Source organism: Carassius auratus, chromosome 16 (genome assembly GCF_003368295.1).
Source record: "Carassius auratus strain Wakin chromosome 16, ASM336829v1, whole genome shotgun sequence".
NCBI lineage: Eukaryota > Metazoa > Chordata > Actinopteri > Cypriniformes > Cyprinidae > Carassius > Carassius auratus.
The window spans coordinates 3,923,350-3,943,349 of NC_039258.1; the positions used below are offsets into that span (position 1 = coordinate 3,923,350).

At 43.2% G+C, this 20,000-nt stretch overlaps 2 protein-coding genes across 3 annotated transcripts in view; one reads left to right on the forward strand and one right to left on the reverse strand.

Annotated features, from left to right (window-relative positions):
- iqgap3 (IQ motif containing GTPase activating protein 3) overlaps positions 1–16,704 on the reverse strand; it is a 19,851-nt gene extending 3,147 nt beyond the window's left edge. The window contains exons 1-35 of the mRNA XM_026283394.1: positions 16,400–16,704; positions 15,931–16,018; positions 15,009–15,165; positions 13,430–13,507; positions 13,261–13,337; positions 13,107–13,174; positions 12,895–13,008; positions 12,618–12,796; positions 12,464–12,545; positions 12,221–12,384; positions 12,024–12,111; positions 11,786–11,949; positions 11,257–11,417; positions 10,583–10,698; positions 10,343–10,506; positions 9,855–9,945; positions 9,244–9,411; positions 8,774–8,916; positions 8,506–8,676; positions 7,994–8,077; positions 7,840–7,911; positions 7,688–7,757; positions 7,316–7,524; positions 7,087–7,239; positions 5,885–6,048; positions 5,554–5,778; positions 5,338–5,478; positions 5,124–5,208; positions 4,363–4,595; positions 3,998–4,130; positions 3,218–3,320; positions 2,990–3,128; positions 2,821–2,908; positions 225–437; positions 1–146 (exon numbers count right to left, since the gene is read on the reverse strand). The exon at positions 1–146 is cut by the window's left edge and continues 15 nt beyond it. Coding sequence (XP_026139179.1) covers positions 1–146; positions 225–437; positions 2,821–2,908; positions 2,990–3,128; positions 3,218–3,320; positions 3,998–4,130; positions 4,363–4,595; positions 5,124–5,208; positions 5,338–5,478; positions 5,554–5,778; positions 5,885–6,048; positions 7,087–7,239; positions 7,316–7,524; positions 7,688–7,757; positions 7,840–7,911; positions 7,994–8,077; positions 8,506–8,676; positions 8,774–8,916; positions 9,244–9,411; positions 9,855–9,945; positions 10,343–10,506; positions 10,583–10,698; positions 11,257–11,417; positions 11,786–11,949; positions 12,024–12,111; positions 12,221–12,384; positions 12,464–12,545; positions 12,618–12,796; positions 12,895–13,008; positions 13,107–13,174; positions 13,261–13,337; positions 13,430–13,507; positions 15,009–15,165; positions 15,931–16,018; positions 16,400–16,430 — 4,562 coding nt within the window. The 5' untranslated portion in view covers positions 16,431–16,704. The remainder of the gene's footprint in view (positions 147–224; positions 438–2,820; positions 2,909–2,989; positions 3,129–3,217; positions 3,321–3,997; positions 4,131–4,362; positions 4,596–5,123; positions 5,209–5,337; positions 5,479–5,553; positions 5,779–5,884; positions 6,049–7,086; positions 7,240–7,315; positions 7,525–7,687; positions 7,758–7,839; positions 7,912–7,993; positions 8,078–8,505; positions 8,677–8,773; positions 8,917–9,243; positions 9,412–9,854; positions 9,946–10,342; positions 10,507–10,582; positions 10,699–11,256; positions 11,418–11,785; positions 11,950–12,023; positions 12,112–12,220; positions 12,385–12,463; positions 12,546–12,617; positions 12,797–12,894; positions 13,009–13,106; positions 13,175–13,260; positions 13,338–13,429; positions 13,508–15,008; positions 15,166–15,930; positions 16,019–16,399) is intronic.
- Positions 16,705–17,398: 694 nt separating this feature from the next.
- Positions 17,399–20,000, forward strand: part of ttc24 (tetratricopeptide repeat domain 24) — an 8,068-nt gene continuing 5,466 nt past the window's right edge. For both annotated transcript variants that reach the window (XM_026283419.1, XM_026283420.1), the window contains exons 1-5: positions 17,399–17,532; positions 18,020–18,276; positions 19,040–19,333; positions 19,592–19,793; positions 19,945–20,000. The exon at positions 19,945–20,000 is cut by the window's right edge and continues 151 nt beyond it. In XM_026283419.1, coding sequence (XP_026139204.1) covers positions 18,061–18,276; positions 19,040–19,333; positions 19,592–19,793; positions 19,945–20,000 — 768 coding nt within the window. In that variant the 5' untranslated portion in view covers positions 17,399–17,532; positions 18,020–18,060. The remainder of the gene's footprint in view (positions 17,533–18,019; positions 18,277–19,039; positions 19,334–19,591; positions 19,794–19,944) is intronic.

Sequence of the window (20,000 nt, forward strand, 5' to 3'; positions counted from 1 at the left end):
TGCAGGCAGGTGTGTATGTACTGGCTGTAGTAATCCACCTGCTCTGACTGGAAGCAGCTCTTACACTGCAGGGAGTTCAGTGTCTCTCTGAGTTTGACCAGCTCTGCCTGACGCCTCTGACGATACACACGCTGATGACGGATGTCCTACACACACACACACAGAGCAGACGGTCAGCACACACACACACCTGGCGTCACCGTCACACACCTGACCCTGGTTACCTTGGCGATGAGCTGCAGTATCTGTGTGTGTGTGTCGGGGGGGCTGAGCGTCCCGATGGTCTCCAGTCTCCTCAGGTTCCTCTGGATCTTCCTCTTCTTCTCCTCCAGCGTCAGGTTCCCATCTGCGATCAAAGACTGGTTCCTCTTCATCTTCTCCGGGGTCTGTGCATCTCTCCGAGCGCGCTGATGCATCATCCAGCCGTGCTGCACCTCCTGGACACACACACACACACACACACACACACACACAGACACGATGGGTTTTTATGAAGACTCTCCACAGAAGTAATGAACCGTATGTTCTATCCTCTGACCCAAGGCTGGGCAGAAGACATTGATTCGCTCGTTCAAGCTGAAGTCTGCAGGACTGTGGCCCTCATCGACCGAACACAAATAAATTCCCCATGGGGCCAAAAAATAAAAACTCACCAAGTCAAAAATGTCAGCACTGGACATAAGCACACATTACATTTATTTATTTATTCATTTCTAATTGATTTTTTTTTTAATATTTGGTAATTTTTGTTGTTTGAGCATATTGTTAGTTCTTTCCCTTATACGTCTAAAAATTGTAATTCAATTTATTTCAGCTTTACATTCAGTCATTTAGCAGGTGCTTTTATCCAGAGCCACTTACTTAACTTTCACTTAGCAAGCCCGGAACCAACTAAATCAATGATTTAAAAGAAGCATATTTGACAAATCCAGGAAATGTACCATAGAAATGTTTTTGGATGTTTGTGACTGTTATAGCACCCCCTGTGCTCTGATCACGTTTACACTTTACACACTTTTTCAGAAATCACGTCGCATGTGCTCACCAGGTTTCATTAAGTTCTCAGTTATTCTTTTGGCTTTATAAGATTTGGGGTAAATTTGGACAAGGCCACTTCTGTAAATGACCCTGTTACAGCTTCCAAAAGCATAAACGTAATTTTTTTTCTATATATAATTATTGATCGAGAAAGTCCAGAGAATTTTTCTGCAGTGTTTTTTTTTTCAGATTGAGGGAAAAACCTAGGACTAGTTCGCAAAAGCATATTTTTTACATTTTGATTATTTAACAACCACTTTGATTGACAGCAGTGGTTCTAGAGGCAGTGTGAGGAGTTCTATCATATGTGCAAAAAAACACCATTGGAAAATGAGATGGCTCCCCAGAGGCAGATTTCTTCCAAATTTCTCTCAGATCTCTGGGGCAGTGAGTCAAACAGGCACACCAAAATTTTGGTTCAGATTGGCCTCCATTAACCTTGTCTAACAGGCGCTCATAATTCATCAGTCAATTTAAAATAATTAAATAATCTTTTGTGAACGAATCTAAGGCATGTGATTTGTCAGGCATGAGCCGATGATTCCAATTACACAAAACGCTTGAGCTTGTGACTGAAAGTTTAGGAGTTATGAGTGATTTCATACTTTTGATGGCTGTAGCGCCCCCATCAGGCCGACTGGGGCGAGCATTGGTCACAGTGTAAGTGGTGTGAGTACTACCATTCCTCCAAGTTTCAAGTCTCTACGACTAACCGTTTCGTCTGCACGATCAGTTTTACTTGGAGATTGATGGCCATTGTAACAATTACAAAAGGGTTTTAGCACTTTGAGCTTGAAGCTCCTAAAACAGAATTAGAATAGAGAGTGCTAGAGTTTTAGTTGTAGTTATTTTAGTGCTTCAATTTAAACTAAACACAAGAGAAATGTTGCCTTGACAAGTAGGGTAGGTGAAATAAAACAAGTTTACATCTTTTATAATTTCTTTACTTGTAATGAAATACAATTTATCTGAAATAACTGTTTTTAATGGTTAAAACAATAACTCTGGCATTAGCGAACATATTACAATTAACTTGATATACACGTGTTGTCCTGTACTCGAAGACGGTAAAATGAAACGTGCATCGTGCTCTAGAACAGTAGAACATGAGGGCTATCAGGAGACAAGATCACACTTCTCTGGTTTTTCATCATTTTGATCCTGTGAAACACTCTTTTTCTGATTACAGACTCCTGGGCATTGAGATAGGAGCGGTGATAACTGAGAGAAAACTGTTACAGAGACACTTCTTGGATTTTTGTGGAAATCATTAACCCCCGACCATGAATTCCCTTTTTCTGTAAAGGTAAATAGTTGGCTTGACAATTATCCCTCATTGATAAAGATCAGCTGTTAACAATTTTCAGTTGTGTTAATAAAGTCTTCTGTTGTTGTGTGCCTCATGAACACTAGAGAGAGCACAGGATGCTCATTGGTCTGTTTTTAAGATACTTTACACTTCTTTTTTTATATTTGCATATGGAGAATATATTTTTGTTAGATACTTTTTGGTCTGATCGCATTTTTCCAGTGCTGATAACTTCAGCTACTTCAGTAAGAATGTAAGAAATGACTGATTTTATTGACTGATAGACTCTGAACTACAGCAAGCCTTTTTACATTAAATGGTTACAATGAACAAAGCCCAAACTTACATTTAATTACTATTTATTAACTTTAATAACCAATAATCAAAAAAACAACAACAAAAGTATGCAAACATGTAAACATATATGTTGTAGAGGTCTGTGTGTGTGTGTGTGTGGGCGGAGTCATCTGTACCTGATCTCTGGAGGCGGAGACTCGCAGCACGTCACTGAGTGTGTCACCAGGCTGTGTTCTGATCACATCGATGATCAACTGCTTAGTGCTGAAGAACAAGCAGACAGGAAATCAACCCAAACTCACCACCATCATCATCATCATCATCATCCTCATCCTCGGAGCTCACCTCAGCAGGATCCCTCGCGCGTCAGGCTTGTCATCAGAGCTCTTGAAGACATCAAACTTGCTGGTGAGGGTCAGAGAAACCTCCATCTTTGACAAAGTCTGCTCCGCATTAGGATCTGAAGGGTTGTGCGGTCCTTCTCCTACACACACACACACACACACACACACGGGTCAAGGTGAAGGCTAAGAACACTGCTAGGGTTCTGGGTTTGACCGGAGCGTGACGCACCTACGAGATCCTGCACAGACGGCACGGAGCCCAGATCCTGCAGCAGCTGCTGAAGAGGATCCGAGGGATCGGGACACAGACTCTCCTGATGCTCCAGAAGCAGCTGTGCACAGGAAACACTGCATCATTTCCTGCTAGCTTCTGTACTACACATCACTCACATCAGTTGTGTGGTTAGGATGTCAGTGAGTCTCAGCAGCACAGCATTAACTAACAACATCTACTCAATTTGAGAAGCTCATTCTACAGTCTAAACTCTATGTGATGAGATATAGAGATATAGTTCAATTCAATTCATGAACAAATGACTTGTGATGCCACAAAATTACAGCAACTGAAAATAAATTCATAACATTTTGATGTTCACTTTAGGCGAAGTATTTTTCATATAAGTTCATATTCGTATTTTTACCAGTTTTAATTATTGAATGTGTTTTAAGAAATCTTGCATAAAAATAGGTTTCTGTTTCTATATCTCAACAATGAAATGGAGCAAAAACGGTTATAACCTTAAAAAGTTGCAAAATATTGCAATTTAAATGTTAAATATATTATTATTTGAGAAATAAACTTGATTAATTGACTGATTACAATACATATAATTTAAAGTTTGTGAAACTTAATGCAATTTCTGACTGGTTTATCATTTAGAAAATAGATAATAGTATAGCATGTATTAATGAAGCTGTTTAACAGCAGTGTTGGTGATTATTATCGTAGCTCGATGCTGTGTGCTCTTCCAGTGTTAGTGTGTTTGTCTGCGGAGTGTGAGACACGGACTCGGTGTGTGTCGAGGAGTTCACTGATGGAGATGTAGATCACAGGTCTGTTGAGGATCAGAGTCTCTGAATACTCGTCGATGCTGAAGCGTTCCTCCGGCTCAGGCACGTCACACACAGAGCGCAGGAACTTCCTGGAGCAGGACACAACAGAGAGAGAGTGAGTGTGTGAGAGTGAGTGTGTGAGAGTGAGTGTGTGTGAGTGTGAGTGAGTGAGTGTGTGAGAGAGAATGTGTGTGTGTGAGTGAGAGAGTGTGTGTCCTCACCTGAAGCAGCTGTGAGTGTGTGTGTGTGTGTGTGAGTGTGTGTGTGTCCTCACCTGAAGCGGCCGTGAGTGTGTGTGTGTGTGTGTGTGTGTGTCCTCACCTGAAGCGGCCGTGCGTGTGTGTGATGTACTCGTTCAGGGCTCTCAGGTGTGCTGAGTCTCCGTGGAAGTGTTTGAGTGCGGCGCTGTGCTGCAGGATGCGGGCGATGGAGCCCAGTGTTCGGCGCTGACCCGGAAGCAGAGCAGAACCAGCCCCGAACTCCACCACATCGAACCCGTCCGGAGCCACGACCGCAGGGTTCATGTAGCGATAGTAGACCAGGTTACCCACCATCTGATCACACACACACACACAAATCAGGAAATAAACCAGGAGAGCTTAGTTTGTGCATTTGAAAAAAATATATATACCCTATTTTTCGGACCATAAGTCGCATCAATCCAACAATACGTCATGATGAGCAAAAAAAAAAAACATTTATTTAGAACCAAGAACCAAGCGTTCACATTACCGTCTCCAGCCACGAGAGGGCGCTCTATGTCTTCAGTGTAGACTACAGGAGCTGAGCAGCACAGAGCGCCCTCTGGCGGCTGGAGACGGTAATGTTTTCTCTTGGTTCATGTCAAATTAATTATGATAAATAAGTCACACCTGACTATAAGGACCAGCCAAACGATGAAAAAAGAGTGACTAAAAGTCTGGAAAATACGGTGTGTTTTATATATATATATATATATATATATATATATATATATATATATATATATATATATATATATATATATATATTTTTTTTTTATTTTTTTTAAATTTTTTATATGTGCACAAGTCAGTATATATTTTGTAGTTTGATAGACGTACCTTGTAGAGCTCGTCATCACCGGCCTGAGGAAACTTCTCCTGCAGGGCGTCTCTCAGGACTTTAGCAGTGTAACGCAAACCGTACCTGATTGAGACACACAGGTACATCACAGAACGAGTGTGAGAGCAGATGATTAACTATTCGGACACCATCAGATCATCCGGAGAACAGTGTGCCCTTGGTGAGCAGGAGAGGTGCGGGTGTGATGCGTACGGTAGTTTGTGTGTGTTGCTGATGATGGCGTGTAAGACGCGCTCCGTCAGGTTCTTCAGGTTGGTGATGGCGATGCTCAGCCGCTGCTGGACCTCAGAGTGACTCAAAGCCTCCTCGACGCTCACCTCGTACGGCAAACAACTGAACACACAGTCATCCGATGCTTTAAAGAGCGGTTTTAGATGGAGATGTGTGTGTGTGTGTGTGTGTGCGCACCTCTTCTGGCCCGTCTGGCTCTCCGTCTGGTTGATCCAGCTCTTGTAGATCTCCAGGGGGTCTGTGCGGATGTTGAGGCTTCGGTCCTGAAGCACGTCTCTGATGCAGGGTCCCAGGATGTCCTTCAGCGCGTTCTGACCGCGAGCGTGACGGTAGAAACTCACCAGCATCTTGATGACGGTGGGACTTCCTGTGACCACTTCCTGCGGCCGGTCCACCTTCACTCTGCACAAACACCAAACACCAGTGTATAACCATACTCTGGCTCATGTATATGAGTGTGTTGTATGGAGCTGATAGTGTGTGGTGTGAGCAGAGAGTGTTTCGTTACTGGATCTCGTGGCGCAGCGCAGCGGTGAAGAGCTGCAGCAGAAGGAAAGCCTCTCTACAGTCAGAGCCGTAGTTGAAGAGCGTGAAGATCACCGTCTCCATGAACCTGGTGCTTTTATTCTGAGGCATCAGGAAGATCAGCTGAGCCAGATACAGCGGCTGGGTCTGGACACACACACACACACACACACACAGAGAGAGAGAGATAGATACACACACACACACACACAGAGACACACACACACACACACACACATAGACAGAGAGAGACAGATATACACACACAGAGAGAGAGACAGAGACAGACACACACACACAAAATTAAGATCACAAAACCTTTTAAAAGCAAGATCTAACCAGAAATAATCACGGCTCTCTGGTCTTTTTTTTTGTTTGTTATTTTTTAAGCAAGTGTTTTAATTTGAATGTTTTATTTAAAACTATGTTATTATATTTTTATGATTTAATTTAATTCTGCAACTTTTATTACCGTATTTTCCGGACTATAAGTCACACTTTTTTTCATAGTTTGGCTGGTCCTGCGACTTATAGTCAGGTGCGACTTATTTATCAAAATTAATTTGACATGAACCAAGAGTTCACATGACCGTCTCCAGCCTCCAGAGGGCGCTCTGTGCTGCTCAGCTCCTGTAGTCTACACTGAAGACATAGAGCGCCCTCTCGTGGCTGGAGACGGTAATGTGAACGCTTGGATCTTGTTTCTAAATAAATGCGACTTATAGTCCAAAAAATACATATACATATATATACACATATAATGCAATCCTATATTTTTGATTTAACTTATTTCTGGCAAGTTTTATATTCACGATTTATTTAAAAATGACGAATTTAATATTTGTATGATTTTTTTTATTTATTTTCCATTTTTTTATAGTTTTTATTGTACAATTATTCCACTCGAGCACTTATTTCACATTTTGTCATGTTGCAGCTAAAGTAATTTAAGCAACAGTTATTATTTTTACATCAAATCTATACGCCATAAACACTTTCTATCACATCAGCAAAGTTATCAGAAATCAGTTTTCTGTTTTGGCATTATGGAGCACGGAGTGTACAATATTTTTTTTTTTATTATTTATTATGTGTGTGAAAGTGTGTGTCTGTGTACGTGTGTGTGTGTGCATGAGTGTGCGTGTGCATCTGTGAGTGTGATTGTGTGTGTGTGTGAGTTTGTACCTGCAGCAGGTAGAAGAGGTGCTGATAGGCCTCCAGTTTGTCTCTCTTCTCTTTACTAAGAGCTTTCAGTCCTTTGTGTTTGTCCAGAGCCATCATGTCACTCAACTGCTCCTTATTCTTCTTAGTGAGCTTCTTACAGTGAGACACCACCTCCTACACACACACACACAGGGTCAGAAACGCAGACGGTCAGAGAGCAGACACACCGCTGTCTCTCCTGAGTCCTGACCTGCAGCGTGACTCTGTTCCTGACCAGCAGGCCGATCTTCAGGTCCATCAGGTCCAGGTCTGCCTCCAGCTGTCTGTTGGCTCTGATGGACCTCACCACTTCCTCTCTGAGACGCTGCAGCTCCGCCTCCTGACGGATGTCACTGTCACCAAACTCCAGCAGGTGAGCGAACGTACGCACCACGGACAGCGGCGGAGCGCTGGAGTGAACTGAATCACACACACACACACATTCAAGAGCGGTTCATTCCCACACACACACACACACCTGCTCTACATGTGCTGAATATACTTGATCACGTGTGTCATGAACACATTGCTCATCATGTTTCCCAAGCACAACATTAACTAGTGTCATGATCCTCAGACTGACCCAGCAGGTGATACTCCTCTCGGGTCCGGCTGGCTCTGAAGAACGCCTGGATCCGGATTATAGCTCCGACCTGACAGATAGATCAAACACAAACACGTGAACACGTGAGCCACACGCAGACACACGCGTGACCATGCAGACGTGATCCTCACGTGTCTCCTGAAGTAAGCGAGCCGGGCGAGGTATCTCCTGCGGGCGAGCCACATCTTCACCGTGGCCTGGATCTGAGCGAGAGAATCACAGGTCAGTGCGCGCACACACACACACACACACACACACACACACACACACACACACATGCTTTACCTTGACGATGGCTCTCCAGTTCTGGTAGAGATGCTGTAGTCTTCGGCGATACGCTCTCTGCTGAATCAACCTCCTCCAGTGAGACTGATAACAACAACAACAACAATAATAATAATAACAATAATAATAATGATGATGACGATGATGGTATGATGTTTTCAAAACAAAACCGCAGCAGCAATAGAGAAGGAAAAACAAACACATTAGTTATTGATCTTTTGTTATTTTATTGGAACACTGGGAAGTGTTACAGATGTATCAAAATACTGTTTGATGTCTAGTGTGTACAAAAGAAAATGTGATTAAAAAAATTATTATGAAATGAATCGGGAGGTACTGTAAGATTAACACATCTATAAATATATATATATTAAAGCTGCAGTAACTTTTTCATAATTGTTCATAATTAACAAAATGTATAAGCAAGTATATATCATAAAAAACATCAACATTTGAACTGATGTGTATTGTGAAATAAAGAACTAGAACTAAAGCTGTGGTGTGTGTGTCACCTGGATGGTGATGACGGCGGGCAGCTGTGTGTTCAGGAAGTGCAGTCTCTCGGAGAGCGTCTGTCGCAGCAGGAATCCTCTCATGCGCGCCTGCAGCTGCAGAACTAGCGGCTCACTGTTCCTCCACTGCACACCTCTGCTGTGAGCCGCAGTCACACTACTGCACACGGCCTGCAGACACACACACACACACACACACACACACAGAGAGAGTCACCTCGGGGGCCAGCTGCTCAGAAGGATTCATCTGTGTGTGTGTGTGTCGCACCTGTATCTCCTCGTGTGTCAGGAAGATGCTGTTCTGGACGAAGCCTTGAGGTCTTTCCCAGGTGCCCTCCAGCTTCTGCAGATGAAAGAAATAAGAGCTGCTGTCTGGAAGCTTGGTCCTCATCCACGGGCTTCTGTTATCACCTGCTCAACACACAAACACACACCTAAACATCACCGGGATCCTACAGATGAGTTTCAGTATGAACCACACAGATACAGGCAGCATTAGCCCAGGATTATATTCCTGTGCTGTTTGTGTGGAAGTCTAGAAGTTCTCTGTATGCAACAAGTGACTGCATGTGGAAGCTGAAAGACTGTGCATGTGTAAAACAGCGTTAAACTTAAAACCCTAGACTCAAGATCAACAGGTTTTCTGGGACCATATTAAATCTACCAAAAAAAAAAAGGTAATTGTGTACTTGATGTAATAAATGAGTTCGTGCTCTAAGTTGTGTGTATTGGACTGACCCTCCAGTGTTTTGGCGCGGAGCAGAGCGGTCAGCTCCGTCTGGTACCCATCAGCACATGCAGACACCACGCTCCGCAGCGCCACCTCTGGCAGACGCAGGACACGCAACGTCTGAGACGCTCGGCCCTCTTTTACAGCCTGATTGACCGCCGCCAGACCCAGACACACTGTGCAGGACACACACACACACACACACACACACACACACATGCACAGACACACACACACACACAGGAACAGAGAGAGTTAGTGTTTGTTTGCTCGTGAGGACTGAAAGGGATGATAAACTCTCACAATCTTAAGCTGTAGGGTATATAACAATTACACTTTAAGGCGAGACACCAAAACAGTTTCTAATTTGCATACACTTCCAGCAAATAAATCTGAATTGGTTAAATCCAAAGACATGTTATGGAAGCAAAATATATCAAAATCTCAAAACTGACCAGTGGATAAAAAGCAATGGTTCTGCCTGTAGTGTAGTTTTTTTCTATCTATCCACCAGTAACACTTGCAGTTATACCGTGTGTGTGATGTGTGTCATGTGTGTGATGTGTGTCGTGTGTGATGTGTGATGTGTGTTGTGTGTGTGATGTGTGCAGTCACTCACTCTTCAGCATTTTCTGAGTGTCCTGATTGGCCAGTCTCACAGCTTCCTGAATGTCAGCCAACCAGAGCTCAGCTCCCGGATCACGGCTCATCTACAGAGAAACCTCCTCAGTCACATGTTCAGACAGGAAACAAGAGCATCCCAACATAGAGACAGACGCAAACCTATAAGTCAGCTACAATCACGTTTAACACCTTTAAAGATGCACTATGGACTGTATAGTCTATATAGTTTTTTTTCATTTTATGCTTGTTATATTGAAGTGATTTGTGTTATGCTTTAGACCAGGTCAGATCAGAATGTTACTTGTTTAGACAGCATATGTATTCAGAAGTAACACACAGGAAGTACTGCTTGATTACTCTCTGATGGGAGTTATTCGTGTAAACACCAAACAGCGCTGTCACTAAAGAGAAAGTGCAGCTGTATGATGTCAGAGCAGCAGAAGGCTCGGGTCAGTCCTGATGTGGTGATGAAGGAAGGGTCACCTCAGCCTTGTGTTGTTTGGCTCGGGTCAGCAGGTGGTGGTAGCGTCTGGCGTTGAGCGGCAGGACGTCCTGCAGGCCGCTGGAGGGCAGCATCAGCGCCGAGAGCGTCTTCTGAGGATCGCTGCGGCTCAGAGTCTGGTTGATCAGACCGATGGTGACGATCTCTGTGGAGATCAACGACCAGAGCCTCACTAACACTGCTGCTATAACCACCTTAAATCACATGTGTGTTGAACTCACGTTCATGTTCTTGGTGAGCGTCTGTGTTGACGGAGTTCAGTCCCATCTGCAGATCGTTCCAGCTGAGAAGAGCTTTACCTGCCCTTCTCTTCAGCTCACACAGCTCCTCGAAGTACCTACACACACACACACACACACACACACACACACACACACACACACACACACACACACACAGAGAGAGAGAGAGACAAACACACACACACAGGGAGAGAGAGAGAGCTCAATTGTATTCAGAGACTCAAACATGTGAATTAGCAGCAGATACTGATGTAAACTGATGTAAACATGAGTCTGTGCTCTATATCTCCAGTAATGAGATGAGATGTAACACAGAGACTGAGAGCTGAAGAAATCAAGGCTCCTCAGAAGATGTGAGATGTTCTGGAGGCTTGTGAAGATCATTCCTCCGCCGAGGAACAGTGAAGGTAAAGCTTCTGGAAACAAACGCTTCTCAAAAGATCCTGAGGATCAGATTTGAGACTCTAAAACATGATTGATGGAGAATCAAGTAAAGCTGAGCTGCTTCAGTCCAGGAAGAGTTCATCTGGAGATATTACTGACCGTATTCTGACCTTTACTTGATCACAATCAGGAGAGATCTGACACTAGAAGCGGACAGAAGACATGCAGGAGATTGAGTGTGACAGGTGTTGATGAGAGAAGGGTCAGACCTCTGCATCAGACTGTCATCGATGTCAGCGAGTCCAGCTGCAGGACTGACCAGAGTAGCACTGAACGCCCCGAAGTCTTGAACCTCCACGGCCTGATTGACCAGAGCCACCGCAGACAACATCTCCACCGCAACAAACAGCTCCTCCTGCTGCAGCTCAGCCTGCACACACACACACACACACACACACACAGAGAGAGAGAGAGAGAGAGAGAGAGACACACACACACACACACACACACACACACAATACACACACAGTGTATAATCATCTGCTGTCCACTGACAGGTACACGAGTCAGTAACTGGTTTTATTAGTCCTCTTTCACAACACTCTCATGTTTGAGGTCTGACTCTGTGACTGATGTTAGAACCAAACACGTAAGTCTCTTACTAATGAACCCAAAACTACAAACCTAAGGAAACTCACAGCCCCAACATGCCACTGCTCTTCCTGCTAACAGACCGAATCTGTTTCTCTCGTGTTCTGGGATCAAGCACAGGAGTGTGTGTGTGTGTGTGTGTGTTACCTGTGGACACTGGCGCTGCAGTGGAGCCAGCTCTCTCTGATAAAGCTCCGCAGCAAACGGATAAACGTCTGGCAGATGAGCGTCTGGATTCATCAGAGCTCGAACCGTCTGACGAGCTTCTCCACGCCGCACGGCCTCGTTTATTTTACACACCGCCTGCTGCACTGCACACACACACACACACACACTAAATAACCGGCCTGCATTGATACAGGAGTGTTTCTGAAGCATCACTGACAGGTTCGGTCTCTCTGCGCCTCCTCGTTGGCCACACTGACGCCCTCCTGCAGCTCTTCTCTCTCCAGAGGATCCACACAGCCCAGATCCTGACAAACACACAGCTCAGTCAGCGCTGGACGTGTGTGTGTGTGTGTGTGTGTGTGTGTGTGTGTGTGTGTGTGTGTGTGCGTGTGTGTGTGAGAGAGAGGGTCTCACCAGGGCTTTCTGCTCCCGGTCAGCGGTCAGCTGCTCCAGGTACCAGCCGGCGTGATCTCTGACCAGTCCTGTGAGCGACAGACTGGAGTTCTGCAGAGCACTGAGGAGAGCCAGAGAATCAGCGCAGTCCAGAGCCTCGTCCACCCGCTCCACCGCCGCACGCACTGCACACACACACACACACACACACACACTCAGTCACTGTGTAATGTGAGCCGGACAGGTGTTGTATCACAGACTCACTGTTGACTCTGTTGATGGAGTCTTGTATCTCTCTCTGCGTCAGATATTCCTCGTAGATGTCTTTCTCTGCGGATCCGTTTCCCTGAAACACACAGAATCATTCCCATCCGCTCTGTCTCTCTCTGGTGAGTGTGTGCTGGTGTGAGGCTCTCACGTGTGTCTGCGCTCGCGCTGCTTTCTGCAGACGTGCCTGCCGCAGCATCTCCTGATAGACGGGCACGAGTGTGTCCTGCAGACCGGTCAGCAGGGCGTTTGGGTTCCTCAGGGCTTGACCTGTGACCTCCACACAGCCTCGATCCACCGCCTCGTTGATGGCGATCACAGCCGCATGCACTGCACACACACACACACAACACAAACATCATCATCTGATCAACACTGACCTGTGTTTAGGAATCAAGAGTGTTTTATATAAATGAAAACTGTTTTACCTGCAGCCTCGTCCACAGAGAGCTCTCCGGCCAGGATTCCTCCGATCTTACTGAACGCTGGCATCTGAATGCCGTATTTATCCAGCTCCAGCTTCATGTTATTGATCTCCTCCTCTGCACAACATGTCAAACGCTTTATTAAACCCACCGCTGTGCGTCTGGATGCTGACCAGCGCTTCAGAAAACACATTAATGTGACACTGCTGTTGTACCTGTGAACTTGACCTTCCCGCAGAGGTCGTGGATCTGAGGGGCGAGTCCCAAACGAAACAGGAACAAACTAACACGAGAGATCAGAAAGCAGGGAATCAGTTATAACACTGCCTCAGGATCTGACTACAATCATCTCTGATTCCAGATTCAGACCTCAGCGCGTGGATGCAGTAAACGGCTCTGGGCATGTTCTTCTTATCGTACACGTCCGTCGTCTCTGGATGGAAGATCTGCAGAAGACACATCAGGAATCAGCTTCAGTAATGTTCTTTAGAGTAATGTTGCTGCAGGGCATGATGGGATCAGACGCAGGGTGATTTACCGCCGGCAGGCCGACCTCCGTCATGGCACTCCTCCAGTGGTTGATGTTGTCTGTGTGACGGAACTGAAGCCCGGACGCCTGAGCGGGAGACATCAGATAGTGTTCAACATCAACCACACACATCTGCACAGTCAGTCATTTCTGCCTCTTAAAGGAACAGTGTATCCAAAATATTACCATCATACTCCCCCTTGTGTGCTTCAAAACCTGACTTTATCTGCTGTGGTATATGAGGAATTCTTCCACAAGTGGAAGTTAAATTCTGACGGACCCTCTGATGTCACATGGACTACTTTGATGATGTTTTTCTTACCTTTCTGGACATGGACAGTAGACCGTACACACAGCTTCAATGGAGGGACTGAGAGCTCTCGGACTAAATCTAAAATATCTTAAACTGTGTTCTGAAGATGAACGGAGGTCTCACGGGTTTGGAACGACGTGAGGGTGAGTTATTAATGACAATTTAGATTTCTGGGTGAACTGTGCATTTAATATCTCATGACATTTTGTGCTCCAATAAATGTATCTTGATTTAAAAATGCTTAGATATTTGTACTGGAAAACAAGACAATAAACTGAGGATAAACAGTGCACAAACAAAAAACTGTAAATGGAAGTCAACGGGAACCAACATTATTTGGTTCTTTAAAATATATTTTGTGTTCATACTGGTTCGGAACAAAATTGTATCATGTGACAATTGTATCATTTTTTAATTGAACTATTCCTTTAAACACTGCAGATAACTTTCTTCTTATTTGGTGTTTTTGCTTGTTGTCTTGTACGAATACCTAAATGTTCTTAAAACAAATACATTTCCTTAAAAAGCAAAACAACATGATAAAAGTCTTGTTGTCCAAAATAAGTATGAGAATGTGAGTTTATGGATCAAAAATGCATTTCTGCAGGTGGGGTCAGAAAAGTAACCTTGTTTTCCCTTTCAATTAAGTTGATTTTGACCCCAGTCACAAATATTTGCTCTTATTTGAAGCACAAACTCCTTTTAATGCATTCTTTTTTTTTTAGAAAAGAAAACAAGATTTTTTTCCAGTGGTTTTGAGTCAGAAAACACGTTTAGAGTTTCATGAAACTCAACACATATATCAGTATTAATGATAGACAAACACTGGCAAAAGCTCATAGAAGAGCGTGGTGGAGGCGAACTATAGCGCCACCTTTTGACAGAAGCTGGGGGTTTGTTTTAGCTACAGACATCAACCTTTTAATTTACATTCATTAGCTACGACCAACAGGAAGCCGGCTATTTTGATTTGAATGTATGTTTTTTGGTAAAATCTGACATTTTTGCATACTCCTTCCAGGAGAAACAAGCAATTCACCCCAATCTTTGTCTACATGATGCAGATATACTGAAGATGCTAAATTGCGAACGGATTTTGGACATCTTGAACGGTGTTGCCATGGCGATTTATTAAAGTGACAGAAAAAAAAATCTGTAATTTTGATTTGGTTTGGGATAAGAATTTGAAAATGGAATAAAAATAAAATAAAAATCTTTTTTTTTGCAGCGATACATAACCCACTGATGCCATCAGCGCAGTCATGAATCTCTGACCTTGTATCGCAGCTGGTCCAGGTCGTAAATCTTCTTCAGAGGAACCACACGAGGAGCGAAGCAGTGGCCGAGTTTAGCCAGATAGACTCCGTTCCTCAGCGCCTCCTCCAGCTCAGTGGGGGCAGGTAACTCCTCCCCCAGACACGCCTCCATCCACCTGGGGACCGCAGACACACCCACAGCTTCAGTTTAACACCGCCATAACTAACACTTCAAATTATGATCAACCTAGCAGACAATGGGGTTATTATTGATTGACTGATTTGGTTTTCTGCTCTTATATTGTTTCCTTTTCTTCACCCAACATAGTCAACCCAACAATTATGAATAATTGTTTTATTTATTTATTTTTTACTAATGGATGCAGCACACTATAGTTAACTTATATAAATGAGAATAACAGAATAAAGCAAACTGTGACCTATTATACCCATATATTCTTCATAGAGTGGACTACCAGTCAAATTTATTTAAAAAGAAAATAAAAAAAACATACCTTGACCTGGCCATGTCACATATTTTCTATCAAAGTTAACATTTTTTAAGCTACAGTGAACAGACTGATAATGTGAGAAATTGTATCTGAATAAACATATCAATAAACAGTTTATAACTTTTGGTTTTTACAGTCTTTCACCTGGATATGTTTCAGCTACAGCACTTAACCCGATGTGGAATACTGCGCATTACATTAAAATACTTCTAATTAGTTTAAGTTTCTTTATCTGATTAACTTGTAGCAGGATACGGTTAACTTTTTGGATACCTGAGGCCCTTTTATATTATTTAATAGAGCACTGATTATCAAAATCAGTGCTCTATTAAAATATCAAAAACACAGACACATGCATTTATGTGAGAGAGAGTGTGTGTGTGTGTGTGTGTGTGTGTGTGTGTGAGAGAGTAAGTGTGTGTGTTGCACCTCTTGGCCTCCTCCAGACGGCACAGGTATTGATAAGCCACATTCTGAATCCTCTGTTCATCCATCTCCTCTGCGGTCAGACGCTCATCTGAAACAACATCAGCGGTGAACAAAAACCACATTCGACCTCAATACAAAACCTCAGACACATTCAACACTAACACAAACCTCAGTCATGTTTAACTCTAAATCTCAAACACATTTAACATGGCAATCTCTCTCTCTCTCACACACACACACACACTGGGGACATAACATTGTTTTTATATTCTTTTTGTTAGTTTTAATAAGCTTACCCTACCCCTCACAGAAAACTTTCTGCATTTTTACAAGTTAATAAAAAAGAACTTTGTTTACTTTTTTTATTCCAGTTTACAAAATAGTTTTTGGAGATTTTGTCAGGCTAACCTCACTTACACACACACACGCAAGGTAAAATTGTTTTTTTCTTCTTCAATAAGTTACTTACAGCCAGACCGAGTCTGAACCCCGTCGCCCATCTCGGTGTTGTCGATTTCTGATCAATATTCCGGTAACGGTAGATAAACACAAACGCACGCGCTGATCTCTGACAAGCGACGCGATTCTGTCTGAAGCCGCGAATTAGTGACGCTCTCGCTCTGTAGTGTTCAATAACTATCTAATTCATCTATATCGATAACTAGAATTAAACTCTCTTTCGGCCGTGATTAATAATTTAATGATAAATGACGCCTGAAAACACGAACGCTCTCGTCTGTCAGTTGTTTACGGTTTGAAAATCCCGCCAGCGTCTCATTGGCTGCTGCGCGTCTCCACCCACCTGATTACGACAGGAAGAGCCGCGGCGCTTTGTGGGTACTGTAGTTTAAAAGAGTTGATCGCGTTTTCTCAAATGTTTCGGAGATTCTTTTGGAACCTAAAATATATTTTTTCAATAAAAAATTGTTATTACAAACCTTTTGTTTTCCACCTTAATTTATCACTTTAGGGAAATTCTGTGTATGTAACCCTGGAACAAAAAAATAGTCAAAGGTGCATTTTGATATTTATACATCATCCGAAAGCTGAATAAATCCTCTCTCCATTGATGTCTGGTTTGTTAGGAGGACAATATTTGTCTGAGATACAACTATTTGAAAATCTGGAATCTGAGGGAGCAAAATAATCTAAATATTGAGAAAATCATCTTTAAAGTTGTTCAAATGAAGTTCTTACCAATGCATATTACTAATCAAAAATTAAGTTTTAATATATTTATGGTAGGGCATTTACAAAATATCTTCATGAAGGTGATCTTTACTTTATATTCTAATGATTTTTGGTATAAAATAATAATGACTGCTTTTGTGCTGCAGGGACACAGATATAATGTACATAAATGATAATAAAAATGTAGCGGTTACCGTCTTGGACACGTCACAGATGGCGTTTCCATGGAGACAGATGTAAACGGTGTGATCGGCACCTGCTCAGGTGTGCGGAGAGAGAGAGAGAGAGAGAGAGAGACCTGTGGGTTTGCTCACCTGTTTAAACATCGATCAGCTCACAATTCACGACATGATTCTAAAGCACGAGTATCGGAGCATCATCCGGGGATCCCAGAGGAAACTGTTTATTTGTGTAAGTGACTGTAAACTCCGTTTATTATGCGTCAGTGTGTTACACGTCTGTTATAGCCTCATTAAGTACAAGATATGGTTTACTGTATTATTATAGCGCATATTCGTTATATTGTGTGTAACGAGTCATTGGTTTTCTTTGGTAACTGTGTGTTTAAGTGACACTCTAGAAGACTTATGAATGATTTATTAGTGAAGTGTGAATCCTCTCTGCCATCAACACACACCTTCAAACTCATGTTCAGCTGATGACGACGAACTGTGTTTCAGATTCACCATTCATTTTCTTAACTTTAAAATTTTTAAGTCAGTTCTGGGTCATACATATTAGGATGCATTTAATTTAAGTTTCATAAGAATTCGTGTCAAATATGTCAACGTATAGCGAGGGGCGGGGCTACGGTGGGTCTGATTGACAGCTTGCCCACCCGCCTATGGAGAGTCCCCATAAACCATAAAAAACAATGCATGTGTGTGTGTGTGTTCAGGCTGAGCATCATGTCTCTCAGCTGTGATCTGCTCTGAGTTCATGGCCTCTGATGGGTCTCCAGTCAGAGATGCTGAAGAGAAGCAGAAGAAGAAGAAGAAAGCGGAGCGGAGCGGGACGGACAGAGCTGATGTGGAGGAGACAGATGCTCAGCTGGAGATCCAGAGACTGACCGCAGCTGGACATGCAGCTCTCCAGAGCGGACACAACAACACAGCACTGCAGAGCTTCAGGAGCGCGCTTAAAGCTGCCTCCAAGGTACCAGAAACACTGTGAGAAATCAACTGACTTGACAATGCTTTCTTCAACATTTCTAAAGGAAATCTTTTATGAAAATATAATAACTTTTTCTAATATTTGAATTTTCAAGACTTGTGAATGCTATAGGTAAATAACTGTAAGTGCAGTGAACAGTAAAACAGCGTCTTTATTGCTCCCAATAATCACATTATTTTTCATAACATAAATTATACACCACATAATCTTAATGTATAGGTCAATGGTTTTCAAACAGTGTAAAAAAAATAAAATAAAACTTAAACAATAATATATAAGGTTAAGAAATATAATTAAATAATTATCAAAATAAATAATATAGCCTAAGTTAAATTATCACACACTGGAGAAAAAAATTAAAATAAAATTGGTGTGGAAACAGAAATATCTAGTTAAGGGAAGTCATGGCAAGAAAGTTATAATTTAACTCAAAGTTTTTTAAGTAGGAAAACTGAAACTCTGTGTCCTTGTAAAATGTACTCAAATAATCGTATGTTAGCACGGGGTTTCTCGCACAAATATGGTTAGATTTGAGGATCTTAGACATCTAAAAGATTAAAAACCTGGTTTGGGTCATTCAGCTTCCGCTCTTCTGGTGGCCAGTCAAATACTACTGATTTCATTCGTTACCACTTTACTATATTTGATTCAGATTTCTACACTGACATCAGCTACTGAAAACATCTGTTTTGCTGCATCAGACAGAAGCACAGAGTAAAGCCTCATGATTTGCTGTCGTCTTTAGCTCAGAGAGAAGAGCCTGCAGCGCAGGTGTGCGTTTAATCTTGGCGCGGCGTACGTGGAGGCGGGCGAGCCTCAGAAAGGGCTGGATGTCCTGTCACGCTCACAGCCGGGCGAGAGAGGCGAGCGCATCGCAGACCTGCAGTTTAACCTGGCCACGGCCCACGAGGCTCTGGGGGACCGGACGCAGGCGGCGAGACACTATCTGCAGGCCGCACAGCTGTACAGATCACAGGGAGACGCCGGGGCCGAGGGACACACCTGCGTCAGACTCGCACACTGCCACCTGCTGAGAGAGGTCTGCTTTTTATAGTTTATAATTAAACCGGTGCATTTTATTCACCCCAAACACTTAACATACAAATTCCATTCAAACTTTGATTCATAATTTGAGATTACAATTTTGAAATCTTTGATAACTGAACTGCATGCCATCATTGTTTCTGGACTGGCCACTGGTCTGAACTCTGGTCTGCTCTTGTATTTCTGTGTTATTTAGTCCTAATGCGTGAGCTGCAGGTGTATTTGAGCCGTGTGTTGTGTTTGTGTGATTCAGGAGTGGGACGAGGCTGTAGCTAGCTTCCAGCGAGCGGCTGAGAGTTATAAACTAGCTGGAAACACATCTGCAGCTGCGCTGGCACTGAAGGATGCTGGGAAACACATGCTGCAGAGCGGCCGCAGCTCCGGCGATGACATCATCAGCGTGCTGACCGACAGCCTGGAGATGAGCGTGAACATAAGCGATCAGCAGACGCTAGGTAACACACTCGCTGTCACTGCTGATTCCCAGCCAAATAAAGATGCATGAAAAAAATATACGTATACATTTTGGTTTAGTGCAGCTGCATTTATCATATGAAATACGTAGGTCAGATTGATCCACCATTTATGCCCTCGCCTGTGTTTCAGGGAAGCTGCTGAGTGACGTGGCTCTGAGTTTCTCTCAGATGAGGCTGTTCTCTGAG